This window comes from Gracilinanus agilis, chromosome 4 (genome assembly GCF_016433145.1).
Source record: "Gracilinanus agilis isolate LMUSP501 chromosome 4, AgileGrace, whole genome shotgun sequence".
NCBI lineage: Eukaryota > Metazoa > Chordata > Mammalia > Didelphimorphia > Didelphidae > Gracilinanus > Gracilinanus agilis.
In genome coordinates this window covers 255,981,354-255,998,089 of record NC_058133.1, presented here as the reverse complement: position 1 = coordinate 255,998,089, position 16,736 = coordinate 255,981,354, and the positions used below count along the sequence as shown (strand labels likewise).

The following is a 16,736-nucleotide window of genomic DNA, read 5'->3' as shown; positions in this document are numbered from 1 at the left end:
AGGGGAATGGGGGGACAAATGCAATTTCAGATCAAGTTTCTGCCGCGGGCATCCCTTCCGCCACAAGGGATCACAGAATCCGAACTGGAGAAGCAGCTGGTCCCAGGCAGGGGTGTTTCAGGAATCATGGGAGAGAAGCCTTACAGCCTAGGTAGTTGCGCTAAGAATAGTGGGTACCTGGTAATGCCATCATTTAGCCACTCAGGGACTGTTTCCTCTTCTGGAAAAAGGGAAGTGGGGTGGAAGTGGAGAAAGGTGGCTTAAACGACCTCCCACTACCTGAGACTATGAAATTTTGGACTCAAGACAGCAAGGACCCAGCAGTTCTGTGGAGCTTCCGGATAATGTAAAAATTTGTTATCAATAGAGGGGTACATGATTTCAGAGTATAATTTTATCCAGGACAACACATAAGACCAAAGACCACCAACAAAGTGATCGAACCAGACTTGTCTTCAACGATTCAATATAACTCAATTCAAGAATTTATTAAGTGCCTGCTTATGTGCAAGGCATTGTACTCAGCAACAGGGACACACTGGAACAAAAACAAATCTCTGCCCTTAAGCTTACATTCTACTATAGGGAAAGGGAAAGATACAAACAACATGAATATAGATAGGTAAATATGAAGTATATACAAAGGTATTGGAATGGAGTCCAGCAACTAGGGAGATCAGATTTGTGCAGGATGTTGCATGTGAACTAAGCCTTTAAGAGTTAGGGGATACTGAGAGGCAATGGTGAGGTGGATGAACATTTCAGGTAATGAGGGTAAGGTTTAGAAGCAGGAAATGAAATGTCCTGTATTGGGCAACAGCAAATAAGCCAGTTGAGTAGGAAACACAAGAGGGCATAAAAAGCAATGGGAAATAAAACATTAAAAAACAAGCTGGAGCCAAGAGTAGAAGGTTTTAAGTGCCAAAGAGGAATGTGTATTTTAGCTTATACTAGAATACTCTCTGTTCCTCATATACAGACTACAGGAATACCAGGATTAAATAAAATGTTTCTTTTGAGTTTATTACTTTAAAAAAAAAAGCGCTAAAACAAAGACTTTTCAACCAGTCATGGCTCCAGTCCCTCCATTTCCCCACATCCCCTAATCTTTCTCCAGGCTCTACTCATACATCTTAAAATCTGTTTTCACAGAAAACCTACACAGGAAAAAGGTAAGGAAAACAGTAAAGGCAGTAGTATCATCTAAACTCCAACCAGTGAGATAGGGGAATTTCATTGCCCAGAGATCTATACTGGGTGGAGATTCACAGAATCCAATTAAGATATGGGGAAAGGAGAGGAAGGGAAGGGAAATTAGGAGTAAGTTAAAGGACCATTATTTCACACTCAGAATGACTTGGGGAGATGGGGAAATCGGGTGAATCACAAGGTATCTTGCTACAGGGAATTTCTCAGATCTATTGCTGAAGGTGAGGAAGGGGCTTGGAGGACACCACTAAAAAGACAAGACTAAAGTCAAGATAGTGTCTTTTTTCAAAACTATCCAGGGGCTCACAAGAACCACAGGTCTCACAAGAACCACAAGTAATACTTGAAAGGGAAAAGTTGTGGGTGAACAGCACCAATTGGGTTTCCATTACAACTTATCAGGGGAAAGAAGAGTAAAGGAATATAGCATTGAAATCAAAACCTCTCCCCCCATTACACCTCTAATAGAGGAAACACAGATGATGCAGATCAACGAATGGAAAATCTTTCAGACCACTACTGATGTGGAATGCTGCATACACTGTGAGATGTGGTCCATTTGATGACTTGTTTGTGTAAGTGATTTTCTTTGTTACAAGACAGGGTTGAGGGAAGAGTGTTACTGGGAAGTGACAATGGTGTAAAAACCAAAAGTTATCAATAAAACATTATTTTTTAAAAAACCTCTTCTGCCACTCTCCTCATTCCCTCTCCCCGACCCCCTATCCTCCTAGACCCTCAGGTAGGGAGGAAAGAGGATCAGGCTCAGGCTCCTTCCTTGGCTGGAGGCATTGGGCAGTAACACCTTTGAGAAGCCAACAAAGAACAACAGGGTAATGGGCTTCCAGGATAGAAAAGGTCCACTGGAGCCTGACTCGTGGAAGGCACAGTTTTACAATGGAGGTCCATTCACCCCTGGGTGGTAGAAGGCACAAAGATCTTCATAGCGGCAGTGGCCCTTTGAAAAATGTCTGCAGATAGGGCGATTGGATTTATCTGTGGAAGCAAGTGGGAGAGAGGCAGCTTAAGATTTTAGGAGGAAAACACTCCAGGGATTGCTTGTCTTCTAGGATTAAGAAATCCCCCAAGGCTATATGCATAAAGAGAGCTATAGTGAGGTAACTTCACAGTGAAGGAAGAAGGGCATTCTAGGGTTTGTAGTCATAGTCTTCTGGACACAGTATATACTACTGGCAGGAATAAAATATGAGGAATGATGATATTAACCTGTTCTATCACCTTCCTGGACTCCATCCTTGAGTTGAGGGTCATTCTTGGGCCAGGGGATATTCTTAGACGGATGGTGGCTACTGCCCCCTCCAAGGTTTCTCCATCCATTGGGAGGACCATTCCTGGCATGATCCCCATAGCCTGTTCCCCACCTAGGTTCTGGATCCTCATAGGCCCAACGGCTATGTAGGTATGGTCGAGGCCTAGGTCCTGGGCCCCCTCTCATTGGGCATCCTCCCCAAAAAGGGAGTGGGAGGCTGAGGAGTGGTGGAATCACTGGTCCCCTTAAGCCCTGAGGGCTTCTGTGGAAGCCTAAAGAGAGACAAACAGAAAGATAGTTTCTGGTCAGCTAAATACTCAGGTTGGTCAGAAATAATTTTCCTTCTTGAATTTCATGCCAATACCTCCCCCAACCCCCAAGACCTGCTATTTCCTATATAGGAACTTTCAGAGTGCTTTGCCAGTAATAGGCACTTAATGTGTTCATTTGAATCAATCTAGGCTTATGGCTTTTGAGACCCTTTTCACTCACCTGGATCAGGGCCACCAAACTTTCCATTGGCTATGGGAGGAGGGCCCAAGAGGCTGGGTGGACCTAAGAGCAGGAAAAAGATAGATAAGCAAATGGGACCACACTTAGTAAAGTCCAGTTTACACAAAAGCTCAGGACCTCTATGAATTCTCTATTCTTTTTGCTCTTCATCTCAGGACTCAATAGCATAGAGTAATGACTGAAACCTTTGGGAGCACTAGACTTGACTGATTTTCCCAGTACTCTTCAATCCAGCAAGCCCTTAAGGACCTACTATTATCTATGGGCAAGGTGCTGTCTTGGGAACCAAAGACTAAATGAAAAAGTCTGCACTTCAGGTGCTTACTTTCTATGAATACGTACAGAATATCATATTGATAGATCAAAGCAAAATATATCATACTTCAGAAGAATCAAAAAAAGCATAATCTGTTATCGACATCTTAGAAAATAACAAGAAAAATAAACCACCAGGAAATAAATAGGAAAACTGTACTATGGGAGAAAAAGGCTCCTCCACAGAACAAATAGAGGCCTATGGATAAACCTGTAATTGTCCTCTAACCCAGAAGTTGAAGGTCTCAAGTATAAGAAAGTGGAAGGAGACCCTTTTTCCAAGCTAACACCCGCCTTTATGAAGCCAGAGGCCAAAGGGATGGGAGAACTAAGTTGGAGCTAACATTTATCATCCCGGTTAAAGGTGTCAGTTCCAGGATTCTTATTGTCCTTTATTCTCAGTGGTTACTCTGATTCACGCTATTGTCACTGGGAACCAGAGGTAGGCAGGCTGAATTGTGTGTTTGGACAAAATTAACTTAAACCTGGAGATTTTTTTTTTGCATAAAAATATCCAATAAATATGTCATTAAAAAGGAAATAAACAATTGACATTTTGAACTTTGTAAAAAACCCCACAAAACTATATTTTTGTCCAAACATACCAAACTGCACAGATCTCATTAATCAAAGGAAAAGCTAACTCAATTCTAAGACTGACAATAAACGCAATTGGAGACTTCAAATATTTAAATAAAGTATTTTCCTCACTCGGTATTAATCTCTTCTTGCAATCAATTAATCAACAAAAATTTATGAAATACCGTTTGTGTGACAGCACTGGGGATACAAAACACAAGGGGGAGTACGAGCTAGGGAAGAGATTTTGGTTTAGACAGTGCCTGGGATTGTGAGTGGGGCCTTAGAATAGCAGACAGTTAAGTCCTTTTCGGTAAGCGTGCTTAAACTGATAGGGTTATTGAACAATTTCCTCGAACAAGATAAGAGGTGGGAGGGGGGCATCAAAGTGACACAAGAGGCAAACCTAAGAAAAGATTTTCCCCCCTCTAGGAAGGGTAGGGTGTGAGCCAGCAGAGGCGAGGGTTAACTCTTCCCTAATTAGCATTCACCCCTCATACATTTTATATCTACATAGATGTAAAGTGCCTGAGGTCATTTAGTCCACCCTCCACACAGAACACTACATAAGGAGGTGAAATGTGGCCAATTAACTTGCCCAAATTTGCAGGCAGAGTCAACAACTGGGATGAGAACCTCTTAACTCCTCCTACAATGCTCATTACTCGATATTCTCGTTCCCATAATTCTGAACTATGAAACTTTCTTTTATACTTGATCTGGGCAGACAATGGGGGAAGGGTTGTGGCGGCTAGCGCAGCCCAGTCCATTCACTTTTATTTGTCTACGTCAGAGGCAAGCACATTCACTCTTTACGAACCTGGTATTAGACTCACTCACAACTCTTCAATTACCCCAAAGCACGTGCATCCGCCGCCCCCGCCCTTCCTCCCCTTCCCGGGCGCGCCATAGTACGGGGGTGGGGGAGTAGGCGCATGTGCGCTCTTACATTTTTAGCTCTCCCTACCCCCCCTTAAAAGAGGGAAAGAGACCGTCTTTCTTGCCTAGCCTTGCCTCGCGCGACTCTACAATAAGACGCAACGTGGGCTCCTTCCCTTTCGGGCCTCACTAATCTTGTTCAGTTCTCGCCTTCTCCCTCCACGCCTTGGCGAGTTTTGTCTCGTGCCCTTGTTCCAGGCCCACCTCAGGTCCATGCACCTCTCCCTTACCAGCGGGGCTCCCACTCTCCTCATCCCCACTCTCCTCGGGGTCCGGTGGCCGCTGCTTCCCCCTCTTGGGCATCACGGCCAGCGAAATTGCAGCGAGGAGAGTCGCGGCCGGCGGGAGAAGGGGGCGGTATATGGAGGGAGAGAGAATCCAGTTATTTCCGCTTCCGACAGACCCATCCAGAAGCGGCGAGTGCGCAGGCGCGTGCCTTTCCTCCTTGTAGTGTTCCAATATGAGTATCCCCCCTTCCCCCTCTCACATACACACCTCCCACCTAAAGAAAAAAAAGAGAGAGAAAAACAGCACTTCTCAGCATATCATAGAGTCGGGAGGACCGCGGCCTAGAACGTTCGGGGGGGGGAGGAGAAAGGAGGAGGAGCAGGCAAGGAGCGTGGTAACCTCGGTAACCGCAGTCGGCCCACGCCACCGCTTCCAACTTCATGACCTCTGACCTCCCCCCAAAGAATCCTTAGCCCATTTAAGCCCCAGTGCCCCCCAATTACAACCTTTTAAACTCTACTTCTATTAGCTTATTTCCACCTAAGTTGTTTTTTTTTTTTTTAACTTTTACTAGATGCACAGTCTCGCGGCTCTTCCGAGCATGACCTCTGACCTTCCCTGAAGGGATCTCCAGGGCAACCTAGTCCTTCATTACCCTTTCCTCCCTCCCCCTCCCCTCCCCTTTCCTTCAGGTATGATCAACCTTCTTCCTCCTCTAGTTCAATTTAGTTTAACCCTATGCTCTTCCTCACCTCACAAGTGGTAGAGTCCACTCACCCCACCGGCCCTTCCGCTAGGTGAGTTGGGTAGATTCTCTCCAGGAACGAAAGGTAAGGATGGTTTCTTCACCCCCTTCTTCCGAATGGGAATTGGTATCGCCCGTGACGAAGTCAGTACTGTCGGTCGGCGCCTCAGCGCGGCTCCCTCTTCCACACCCCCCGTACCGCCCCCATCCCTCCCCAGGACTCCTGAGGGACTGGTGTGTGGCTGGCACGTCGCGCGTCTCTCCGCCCCTGCACTTCCCCCGGTCTCACTTCTCACGCTTGTACTTTACGCAGAAGGAAGTGGCTGAGGCCTCCCCACAAAGGACACCGGTGGTCCTCCCTGTGTTCTCCTACCCACAACGCACTCTCCCCCCCCCGACTTCTTAAGGAGGCGAGACTTGGTCCGACCCGCTGAGTGACGTCATATCAGAGCCCCGCCCCCAAGGGTCCCGGGCCCAAAGCGGCAGGGGCAGCCTGGGGGGTTTAGGTAGAGGCTAAGCGGCGGCGGCTGGACCCCCGATAGGGCTGGAGACCAACGGGAGCCAGACCGGGCCATGCCGAGGAAGAAGCCTTTCAGCGTGAAGCAGAAGAAGAAACAGCTGCAGGACAAGCGCGAGCGGAAGCGAGGTAGGTGCGGGAGGGAGAGGAGGGGGCGGGGCCTGAGTCTCCCGCACATCTGGAAAGAGGGCTGAACTCTGCATCTGGAGCCGGGGTGGAGGGTGGCCGGCCGAGTCAGCCGTTTCTCTTCGAAAGGAGAAGGAAGAACCACTGATCTCTCCCGCATCAGAAAGAGGAGGGAATGGACAGAGAGCTATCCACATCTGAAGGAGGACTTCTTTAATTGGAAGAAGAACGGCCCCCGCATGGAGTGGGATTGCCTCCTTGGGAGGCGCTGAGAGAGTTCTGGCGTGTGGAGATAAAGGGAAGAGAGGCAGAATATTTGGGTCCCCGTAGGGGATAGAAGTTGGTTTAGAAGGGGAGAGCTGGACAAATCAGATGCCTGCGCCTGTGTATGAGAGTTGGGCGTCAGGTGATGTCATGTCCCTTGGCCACAGGGCTGCAGGATGGATTTCGCTCTAGCTCCAACAGCCGCAGCGGGAGCCGGGAGCGGAGGGAGGACCAGACTGACACCTCTGATGGAGAATCTGTGACCCAGCAAATCCGTCGGCTCAACCAGCAGCCAACCCACCACGGCTCTGGCCATCGCTATGATCCTAATAGGTAAGGGTAGAAAACTTAGCACTTGGGGTTTCCACTCACTTGCCCTGAGGGTAATGGAGGGGAGTGTGTAGGAGGAAGGATGTGAAATAGAAAGTTCAAATGTACTGGAGTAAAAAAAAAAATTAAGGAAGGTCCTTGGATTCCTCAGTTATCCTGAAAGTGAGTTGGGGCATGCAGAACAAGGGAGACTTTGTAGGCAAGCAGAAAATTAATAACCTTGGTTCCCTAAAGAGAAAACATGCTTGTGATTTTTAAGGGGAATCTGGAAAATACTGGTTTGGAGATACTGTATACTAAGTTGAATACCATGGGTCAACATTTCCCTAGGTACCGGTTACACTTTGAAAGAGAGACCCGGGAAGAGGTGGAACGAAAAAAGAGGGCTGCTCGAGAACAAGTGCTAAAACCAGTTAATGAGAAATCTCTGGAGCTTGACATTGGGGACATCTACCGCCCAGGCTCAAGTAAGGAATGAGATACAGGTCCCTTGGTCTAATCCTCAAGGGATTAGATGGGAGGTGGGAAAGAGTGGCATGAGATATCTGGGTCTGAGAGCCCTCACATTTCTATTTTTCTTTCTTTTTGCTTTTCTAGACCTAGATTTTCCCCGTCGTCCCCCTTGGAATTATGAGATGTCCAGGGAACAGTTGATGACCAGAGAGGAAAAGAGTTTCCAGGAGTATCTGGGGAAGATCCATGGATCCTACACCTCTGAGCAGCTCAGCTACTTTGAACACAACCTGGAGGTAAGATAAGAGCAGAATATTATATGAACCCACTTGTGGAAATGGACTTTCCCAGAAGAAGGGGAAATAGGGTAGGTGACACATGGACCTTTGTGGGTTTGTTGGTTTGTGGTTACAAGTTGTTACTGATATGTGACTAGTAGCACAAGGCTCAGATTTTCCTCATCTAATTTCTCTTAGACTTGGCGACAGTTGTGGCGAGTACTAGAGATGTCTGATATCGTCCTCCTCATCACAGACATACGGCATCCAGTGAGTGAGAAGAGCCAAGCAAATGGGAAAATGGGTTGGTGGAGATTAAAGGCAAGAGTTGGGAGGTGAGGCAAGAAAGGGAAAAGATTCTCTCTTCAACCTCCACAAGATAAGAATCTATTCTTTTTCTACTTAATGGCTCCTTTCCCAGCCAGTCCAACTGCTTTTTGTAGTTTTTGGAGAGTGGAAAAACTTTAGGTGCTTCTCAAGGGGTCAGCTAAGAAGTAACTGTTTGGGACCCTCTGTTCACATCCTCTCCCACTTTCCCAACACTTTTTCTTCTACTCTTGATTTTTCAGACTTCTTCGAATTAAACAATGGCACTTCTCCATTTGTAACTTCTTTCTGGTTTAAAAGTAGGGACTTATTTGTAGGTTTCTCTTTTGACAAGAAACAAAAACTATTCTACTCTTCACCCTACCTCTGCTGTTTATCCAGTTTACCTGGCCTTTTCATATTCCTAGATGCCTTTTTCTTACTCCTTGATGTCTCTGAGAAACTAGCCTTACCTTCCCCAGAACACCTTCTCTCAGCTATTCTTTTGCTCTGAGTTAATTGGATTTATTTTACTCATTTGGATCTCTACTATCTCACAAATACAGAAGTTGAAGCCTATAGGACTATTCCTAGTAGCTAAAGGAGAGAAGAATTAAAGGTTCCTGGATAACTTACTCTCATTCCTACTTCTTCATATCTTCCCCTCCCTTCCCCAACAGGTCATCAACTTTCCCCCAGCCTTATATGAGTATGTGACAGGGGAGCTGGGGCTGTCACTGATACTAGTGCTGAACAAAGTAGACCTGGCTCCCCCAGCTCTCGTCATAGCCTGGAAGTATCACTTTCGTCTGCACTACCCCCGGCTCCACCTTGTTCTTTTTACATCTTTCCCTCGAGACCCCCAAACCCCACAGGACCCAAAGACTGGTGAGTCGAATTTGGATAACACAAGGACATAGGGGAGAACAGATGGAGACTTCTGGGAGATTCAAGGTTCTAGAGGCTTTATGGAATGGAGGTAGCAAATAAGAGTTCAAGGATGATGGGGATAGAACAGGAGGAAGGGATAGGATTTGGCCTCTTCATTGTCCCTTCACTTATCTCCTTCTATCCTCAGTCTTGAAGAAGCGTCGGAAGCAAGGAAGGGTCTGGACTCGTGCCCTGGGACCAGAACAGTTGCTGAGGGCTTGTGAGACCATTACTGCAGGAAAAGGTCTGAGTGTATATTTGAAGGAAGGCCTGAAGAGGGATGGGGTTCTTCGCTTGCCTCCCACCAGAAGTCAGCCCCTCAATTAGGACAATTGTGGGAGAATCAAGGGCAAAACTGAAGGCAGATCTTCCATTGTCCAGGGTATATGTGGACAGGTGGAACCTTTTTTCCTCAAGCAAAATCCTTTTGGTTTCTTTTTTCTTTTGGACTGGATCTATGGTTTTATTAGTAGAGAATTTCTAGTGAAGGGCCTCCCTCTAACAATGCAGATCTGCAACTGTTCTTTAAATCATTTTGTCTTAGAGTGTTGCCTGGTGCAATGTGAGGTTCAGTGGTTTGCTTTGGGTTACAGAGGCAGGACCTGAACCTAGAGTTTCCTGACTCTGAGGTCACTTCTTTGTTTACCATACTATGCTGCCTTTCTTATTATACCCGACAAAAAAGCTAAGCAAATAAATGCAGTTGTTTTGTTTTTTTTCCCCCTGGGAAATCTGAAAATTTCCCTATCTCCTCTTATGGTAGTGGATTTAAGCAGCTGGAGAGAAAAGATGGACCGGGATGCAGCTGGAGCAAGCCGGGAGGCTGGCTCAGGGGATGAAGAAGAAGATGAAGAGGGTTCAGCAGTACTGGTGGAGCAGCAAACAGACGTAGCTCTGGAACCAACTGGCCCAACCCGGGAGCAATATAAGGATGGAGTTGTGACCATTGGCTGTGTGGGTGAGGAAGTAGGAACTCAGTGTTCTTCATTATTGTTAGGAGGGGCAATTTTTAGGATTTAGGGACTTCATAGCAGAATATGAAGGCTTACTAGTCCCTAAGAGTCTATTTCAGTTTGCTTGGGGCAGTGCTGGGTATGACCAAAACTGCTAGACCCAGTTATAGAGTAGAATCAACTTTCAAAACAAAACAAAACCCCTTACCTTCCATCTTGGACTCAGTACTGTGTATTGGTTCTAAGGCAGAAGAGTGGTAAGAGCTAAGAAGTTGGGGTTAAGTGACTTCCCCAGGGTCACTCAACTAAAAAGTGTCTGAGACTAGATTTGAACCCAGGAACTTGCATCTCTAGGCCTGGCTCCCAATCAACTAAGCTACCTAGCTGCCCCATTGAACATTTTTTTTATTCCTGGCTTTGCCCATTGGGTAGTTCTGTGACCTTAGCTAAGTCACCTCTCTTTAGGACTCTGTTTCCTCATCTGTAAAATGAGCAGGGTTAAACTAAGTGAGCGACCTTCAAAGTGCCATCTAGGATTTTCTGAAATTGTGAAAAGACAAGGTAAATTATTGGGATTGGTGGTTTGGGGTCCAAGGGATTGTTCAGGTCAGAAAGGACAAAGAATGCACCATAGTTATTTAGAGAAGGAAGACCAGACAGTTGTGTTACTCTGGATATTTTAGTGGGTGGGTTGGGAATGGTAGATGCTCGGCCTGTCTTTGGCATGATTTTTTTCATCTTTATCTCTGATTGACCTGTGACTTGATAATTTCCTCTCTCTGATTAAATTTCTTTTGGAACTTTCACAGGTTGTCTCTCACCTTTCTCTATCTTCCTCATTGTCTACTATATTGTCTCACTGGTCCTCTCCTTCCCACAGGTTTTCCTAATGTGGGAAAGTCATCCTTGATCAATGGGCTTGTAGGGCGGAAGGTAGTGAGCGTTTCCAGAACTCCTGGCCACACCCGTTACTTTCAGACATATTTCCTCACACCCACTGTTCGGCTCTGTGACTGCCCTGGTCTTATCTTTCCTTCCTTGCTGCCCCGACAGCTACAGGTAAGGGGATTGGAAGGTAAGAGTGCTGTGAGGGGAGTATGCTAAACTGCTTCTGGGGCACTGAAGAAGTTAAAGGCTAAAGGAGAAAGGGTATGAACTGGGAACTAAAGGATCTGGGTCCCTAATTCCCTGAGAAGAGTGAGAGATGGGGCCTAGGTTCAAAAAGATGCCAAGTCTTACTAATCCTCTGGGTCTTTCCCAAGGTCCTGGCTGGGATCTATCCCATTGCTCAGATCCAGGAGCCCTACACATCTGTGGGATACCTGGCTTCCCGAATACCTGTCCAGGCGCTGCTTCGGCTGAGGCATCCTGAAGCTGAAGACTCAGGGCATGAGCCCCCCTGGTGTGCGTGGGACATCTGTGAAGGTAGGTTCTGTAGGCTGCCTACCCTTATAATGCTATTCCTGTTCCCCTTCATTGTTTCTTCACTCACTCAGTAACCATTTCCTTCCTTCCTTCCTTCTTCCTACTCTTAGAGGCAGCATGATAAAATAGATAGAGCATTATACTTGGAGTTAGAAAAAAATGGGTTCAAATCCCACCTCACACACTTAGTAGCTATATGATCCTAGGCACATCATTTAATCTTTCTGGACTCAGTTTCATCATCTGTTCAATGAAGGTATTGTACTTGACCTGTAAGCACTCTTCTAGCTATAAATCTATAACCCTATACTCTTCCTGCCATTTCCTTACTATTGGTCTCAGTCCTTATCTCCTCTTTCCTGTCACCCCCTTGCCAGTTTCTATGTCCACTCTCCTATCTTATCCCCCCTTCTTTAAGATTCCTCTTTTTCTCCTCCATCATGACATCTTTGTGTCTCCCAGCCAACCACTTCTCTGACTTTAAATATTTCAGAGAAAATTTAAATAATAGTCCTAGAATTTAGAAGGTCTCAGAGGTTATCTAGTTCAGCCTTTAGCTGAAGTATGAATTCATCTCTACAGAAACATGGTTTCCTAGTGTCTGCTCAAACATTTCAAGTGACAAATCATTGCCTCACAAGCCAGTCAGTTCCATTGCTGGATAGCTTAAATTGTTTAATTCTGTTGACCTGATATTGAATATACCCCTGTAAATATCCCACCTTTTGTTTTAAGTGTTCTGCTTTCTAGAGCTATACAGATAAGCTCAGTTCATCTTCCAAAGGATATTTCCTCAGTTTTTTCAAAGATATCTCTTGCGGCTCCCCTAACTCATTCCTTATTTGGGGTATATATATTCCCAATTCCTTTTACTGTTCCTGATATGGCATGGTTTTGATTACCCTTCATCATATTAGTTCTTCTGAGTGTGCTCTACTTGTCTCTTTTGTTCTGGGCTTATCCTTTTGGAAAGGCCTCTGAGGCTACAGGGTAACTAACTGAATCATACCCTCTTCTCTCTCCATCCCTCTACCTTTCCTGTAGCCTGGGCTGAGAAGCGTGGTTACAAGACAGCCAAAGCAGCTAGGAACGATGTGTACAGAGCAGCCAATAGCCTCCTGCGGCTGGCTGCTGATGGACGGCTCAGCCTTTGTCTTCGTCCACCTGGCTACACTGAACAGCGAGGTAAAAGGAACAGACTTGCAGTTCCTAGGATCTGTTCCTCCCCGTTTACCTCCCACCCAAATCCTCAGCCTTCCTTCACCAACAGCATCTAAATGGACAATCTTTGCCTCTCTCCTCTATTGGACCTAGGTATCTGGCTTTCTGTGTCTTCCTTTCCTCAGAAACTCGTCTACTTCATATGTTGCACCTTATTCTCCACCCCAATTTCTCCTCCTTCCTGCCTTCTGTCCCCTTTCAGGCATATTTCTATTCATAGCCTTTCTTCTTTTAAAGAATCCAAACATTTTTCTCTCCAGTTCTAACCCCTCATCATCCTCTTTTTGTCTCCTCCCCATTCCCTTTAGCCTCCTGGGAGTCTCATCCAGAAACCTTGGAGCTGGTGATGTTGCAAGGGAGGGTGGGACTGTCTGGTGAGGATGAGGATGAGGAAGAAGAGCTGAGCAGTTCTGGGGAAGAGGAGGGAGAGGAGGACCGAGATGCTGATGAGGAGGGTGAGGGGGATGAAGACACCCCTATCCCTGCCCAGCCTTCAAACCTGGCAGGGCCAAACCCCTTTGCCCTACTGGGTGAGGATGAATGCTGAATCTCCAAACTTTTTTTCTCCTTCCTATCCAACATCCTTGCTCTTGGACTGATCTGGGGGTACCCCCTTTCCGTGTCCCCAACTGTGAATAAAGATAACCTGCTTTGTTAGCCCCCTTCCCATCTGGACTAAAGCTGAGATCGAATTGTTATCCTGGCAGTTGGAGGTCTCATCCTAACCTTTACCCAAAGCCCACTTCCCTGAGGGGCACTGGTTAATGATAATCCTTTGGAAATAGGGCCTAATACACCAAGTCCCTATTCCCTTCTCTTTTGCTCCTTTTTTCTCCTACTGTCTTGTTAATAAAGAGCAGACATAGGGGGACAGTTCCTGCCAGTTATATCTGGTGTAATCCCAGGCTCCTCAGTGTAGTACACAGTAAACCTCCAAACCCAGATCTCTTCTAGGTGGAGAAGGGACAACATGTTCAGGAGAAGCCTTAACAGATCTATCACAGGATGTGTCCATGTGAAGGAAACCATTCCCTAGTCCCTGTGATGAGGTCAGAGATAGAGAGGTGTCCTACCTAGGTGATCAACTCAAGTAGAAGGCTAGATTCCTTCTGAGGAGCCCATCTAGGCAGATACCAATAAGAATGCTGCATCCTCAGTCACTCAAGTTTTAAGATTGAAAAAGAGTTTGTCCTCCCACAGTTCCTGCACATTTCTTAGAACTTTCTCTGAGTGCAGAAATAAAGTACTTTCAGATCTTAAAAAGTACAAAATGATTAGGTGTTACTGTGAGAGGGTGAATGGACATGGTCCCCTCTGTGAGGTCAAACATTTTAAATGCTTTAAGTTGACAATAAATAGGAAATAATTTTGTTGCTAAAATATTTCTGAAAGCCCAATAGGTAAACCCTCATCTTTGATGGCTATCTGACATAAAGAGGCCAGAAAGGGAAAGAAAGCCATCTTTTGGCAGGGGGCCCCTGCTCATATATCTATTTCTGTCTGCCTTAGTTTTGACTTGAGGTTGGGTGATAGAGCCTGAGGTGGGTGTGGGTGTGATGGTGGGGGTCGGGAGGGATCCAGCCCTGGGCCTTAGGCCTAATTGGCCATAGTCAGCTTCCCAGGGTACCAGTTCTTTTCTAGAGAACTTTGACATCAGTCACCAGAGTTTTTGCCTTTCACTATTTTTTTAATCTCCCTGAACTTGAACTTGAAGTACCAAACTCTTTAAACTTCCTGGGTAAAGAGTTAATGGCTCCTTATATTCAGAAATTACCCAAGTCCAAATTTCTCCTCTTCCTTTCTCTGCTAGGTATATGCCCAGTTCTAGTAGCCATTTCCCACTTGTCCTCCATCTCTATACAGTATAGACCTCAAGAATGTGTTTTTTTATGGTTTATTTATGAGAGAAAAGAATACACCATCTAAAAATAATCTAACAATATATTTTAGCATTTTTAAAAACAATTTACCTACTCTTAGACTAATGGACACTTAAGCTTTTTAAACCCAATTATTATTTTTTAAAATAAATCTTCCTCCAATTACATGTAAAAACCATTTTTAACATTCTTTTTTTTTTTTTTCAAATTTTGAATTCCAAATTCTCTTTTCCTATCTCCTTCCTGAGATGATAAGCAATTTGATATAGATCTAACTGATTTTCGACAAAAATTTATCAGACCCAGGGCACTGGCCCATATTTCTCTGGAGCCAGAAGCCCTAGTCTAAGGTATCTCATTTCCTTAGTGACCCTAGATAAGAATGATAATAGCTTTGATCCTAGAATGCACTCAGGTCCAATTTAATGATTTATTTGCCAAGGCTCCCTGGATATATTCCATGTCCATTCACATAACAGACAATCTGAAAGCCTTTGGAATGGCATGTTGGATTTGTGGTTTTCCCATCTATATTACTTTACAACCACCTAGAATAAGGGATTGAGAGGAAAGGGTTATCATATTGTATTTTCTGCTATCTTGGAAATTTTGTCATGATTCACCCAAAAAACAAGATCAACCTCCAATGTTAACAAAAGACAGGCCCTTTCTTTGTAAGACCTCTTCAGTGTTGAATTCCCCATCTGTTACTTTTCCTTTACTGAAAAGGTCAAAGGTGGAATCATATCATCACTCGGCATTAAGAAGTTTTATTAATGCATTAAAAAAACCTTAACATTACTGTTACTTTCCAATGACTCCCTACTCCCTTATAACAAAATACAGTTAAGCAAAAAAAAGGGGGAAAACTATTGGCCAGATCTGAAAACCACTCCTTCAACCCATATCCATAGCATGCTACCTCAGTCTTTCCTGGTAGATGGCTTGCTTCACCATCAATCAAAGGTTATTTTCCTCATGAGCTGCACAGTCCTCTGTAAAGCTGAGGAAGAAAGGGAAGCCACAGGAAAAGTGAAATAAATGATCATAGGCAGGAAAAGCAACTTGTAAGGTGAGGAGAAGCCAGGTGAGTTGGTCTTTTTTCATTAAATATTAAGTGCCTGTTATTTGCTGAGTTTTGTGCCAAGCACTAGTACAGATCTAGCTAAATCAGGGATGGCTTCTGTTCTCTTGGAGCTTGTGGTCTAGGACAGAAATAAGGTAACTGCACCTGAATGTTATTATATCTCCTTTCTCTTCCTTATCTGGAAGTAACCCATTTTGCACTTCTAGAGAGATAAAAAACAGGAAGGTAGAGAAGGCAATTTCAGAATAGGAAACTCTTAACAAATAGAGCAAGGTATAGGCTAGGCTAAAGCAGAGATCATGGAGTATGAGAAATGGCTTCAAAGGCAGGGTGGCACCAGACCATGGAAGCCCTCAAAAGCAAGGGAAGAGAGTTTGATCTTTTGGGGGGCTGGTGATACTCCTGAAGTTTTTCCAGGAACAGAGAGTGAATGTGCTTTTCCTCCTGCCAAATCATTCATAGTCCTGACAGTTATACTCAACCTACGTGACAAATCATTGTGAGTAAGCTGGAGGGGGCTCAAGTTGAAGGACATGGGGAAAGAATAGTTCCTCCACCTTCCTTTTCTGAGACAGCTTTAGTCTGAAATCCTTGGAAACCACAAATCAAGTCTCATGGTTATTTGCTTCCTTCATGTCCAATCCTTTCAGAGACCTTCTGAAATGTTCGTACCCTGCTTGAACCAGCTGAGTCTTCTGTCAGATATTCCATCTAGTCCACCACTCTATGCCAGCTCCTCAGTTCTCACCATTTGCAACCTAGGTCCCTTAAGAAGCTAAACTTAGAAGAAGTAACTTGAAGGCAGACAAAAAATAATACACAATGGTTAATAGAATGTAATTAAAGACAACACTAAGAGACAAAACTCAGGTTGAATGCAATGGATAAAGTTGGTATCAAGCTATTAAAGCACACTTCTGTAAATAATGGATAAACTGAAAAAGTGGCATGTACTATCAGTCATAATCACTATTACGTGGAATTGTGCAATCACTGTGGGGGTTGTTTTTTGGGAAGCATTTGTGGTGTCTAAAACTGTCGATACTAATAAAGAATAAATGTGCAGATTGCTTTAAATGGAAAAAAAAAAAGACAAGCCCTGGAGCTGATTCAATATTGCTCCCCAACTTTAAAATCTGCTGGACTATTATGAGACTTATGCCCTTCC

The 16,736-nt window shown here is 44.8% G+C and overlaps 2 protein-coding genes across 2 annotated transcripts; one reads left to right on the top strand and one right to left on the bottom strand.

The window, feature by feature from the left end:
• Nucleotides 1–454: 454 nt before the first annotated feature.
• On the bottom strand, nt 455–5,720 carry PRR3 (proline rich 3). The gene is made up of 4 exons (XM_044673725.1): nt 5,056–5,720; nt 2,972–3,034; nt 2,437–2,751; nt 455–2,205 (listed from the first exon to the last, which is right to left on the bottom strand). The coding sequence occupies exons 1-4, from the start codon at nt 5,126–5,128 to the stop codon at nt 2,102–2,104; spliced, it is 555 nt and encodes a 184-aa protein (XP_044529660.1). The 5' UTR covers nt 5,129–5,720; the 3' UTR covers nt 455–2,101.
• Nucleotides 5,721–5,828: 108 nt separating this feature from the next.
• Nucleotides 5,829–14,058, top strand: GNL1 (G protein nucleolar 1 (putative)). Its single transcript, XM_044673724.1, has 13 exons — nt 5,829–5,883; nt 6,112–6,444; nt 6,873–7,038; nt 7,366–7,502; nt 7,633–7,784; nt 7,965–8,036; nt 8,753–8,960; nt 9,151–9,246; nt 9,766–9,960; nt 10,836–11,014; nt 11,218–11,380; nt 12,425–12,565; nt 12,910–14,058. Exons 2-13 carry the CDS (start codon nt 6,372–6,374, stop codon nt 13,146–13,148), a joined length of 1,821 nt encoding a protein of 606 aa, XP_044529659.1. The 5' UTR covers nt 5,829–5,883; nt 6,112–6,371; the 3' UTR covers nt 13,149–14,058.
• Nucleotides 14,059–16,736: the final 2,678 nt, after the last annotated feature.

What these genes read in the sequence shown, in the direction of transcription:
- PRR3 (XM_044673725.1), bottom strand. Translation starts at nt 5,128, where the DNA reads ATGCCCAAGAGGGGGAAGCAGCGGCCACCGGACCCCGAGGAGAGTGGG. An exon ending in GGAGAGTGGGAGCCCCGCTG is followed by an intron (nt 3,035 to 5,055) that starts GTAAGGGAGAGG and finishes TCCTGCTCTTAG; the next exon opens with GTCCACCCAGCCTCTTGGGC. An exon ending in GTTTGGTGGCCCTGATCCAG is followed by an intron (nt 2,752 to 2,971) that starts GTGAGTGAAAAG and finishes GTCTCTCTTTAG; the next exon opens with GCTTCCACAGAAGCCCTCAG.
- GNL1 (XM_044673724.1), top strand. Translation starts at nt 6,372, where the DNA reads ATGCCGAGGAAGAAGCCTTTCAGCGTGAAGCAGAAGAAGAAACAGCTG. An exon ending in CATCGCTATGATCCTAATAG is followed by an intron (nt 7,039 to 7,365) that starts GTAAGGGTAGAA and finishes ACATTTCCCTAG; the next exon opens with GTACCGGTTACACTTTGAAA. An exon ending in ACTTTGAACACAACCTGGAG is followed by an intron (nt 7,785 to 7,964) that starts GTAAGATAAGAG and finishes AATTTCTCTTAG; the next exon opens with ACTTGGCGACAGTTGTGGCG.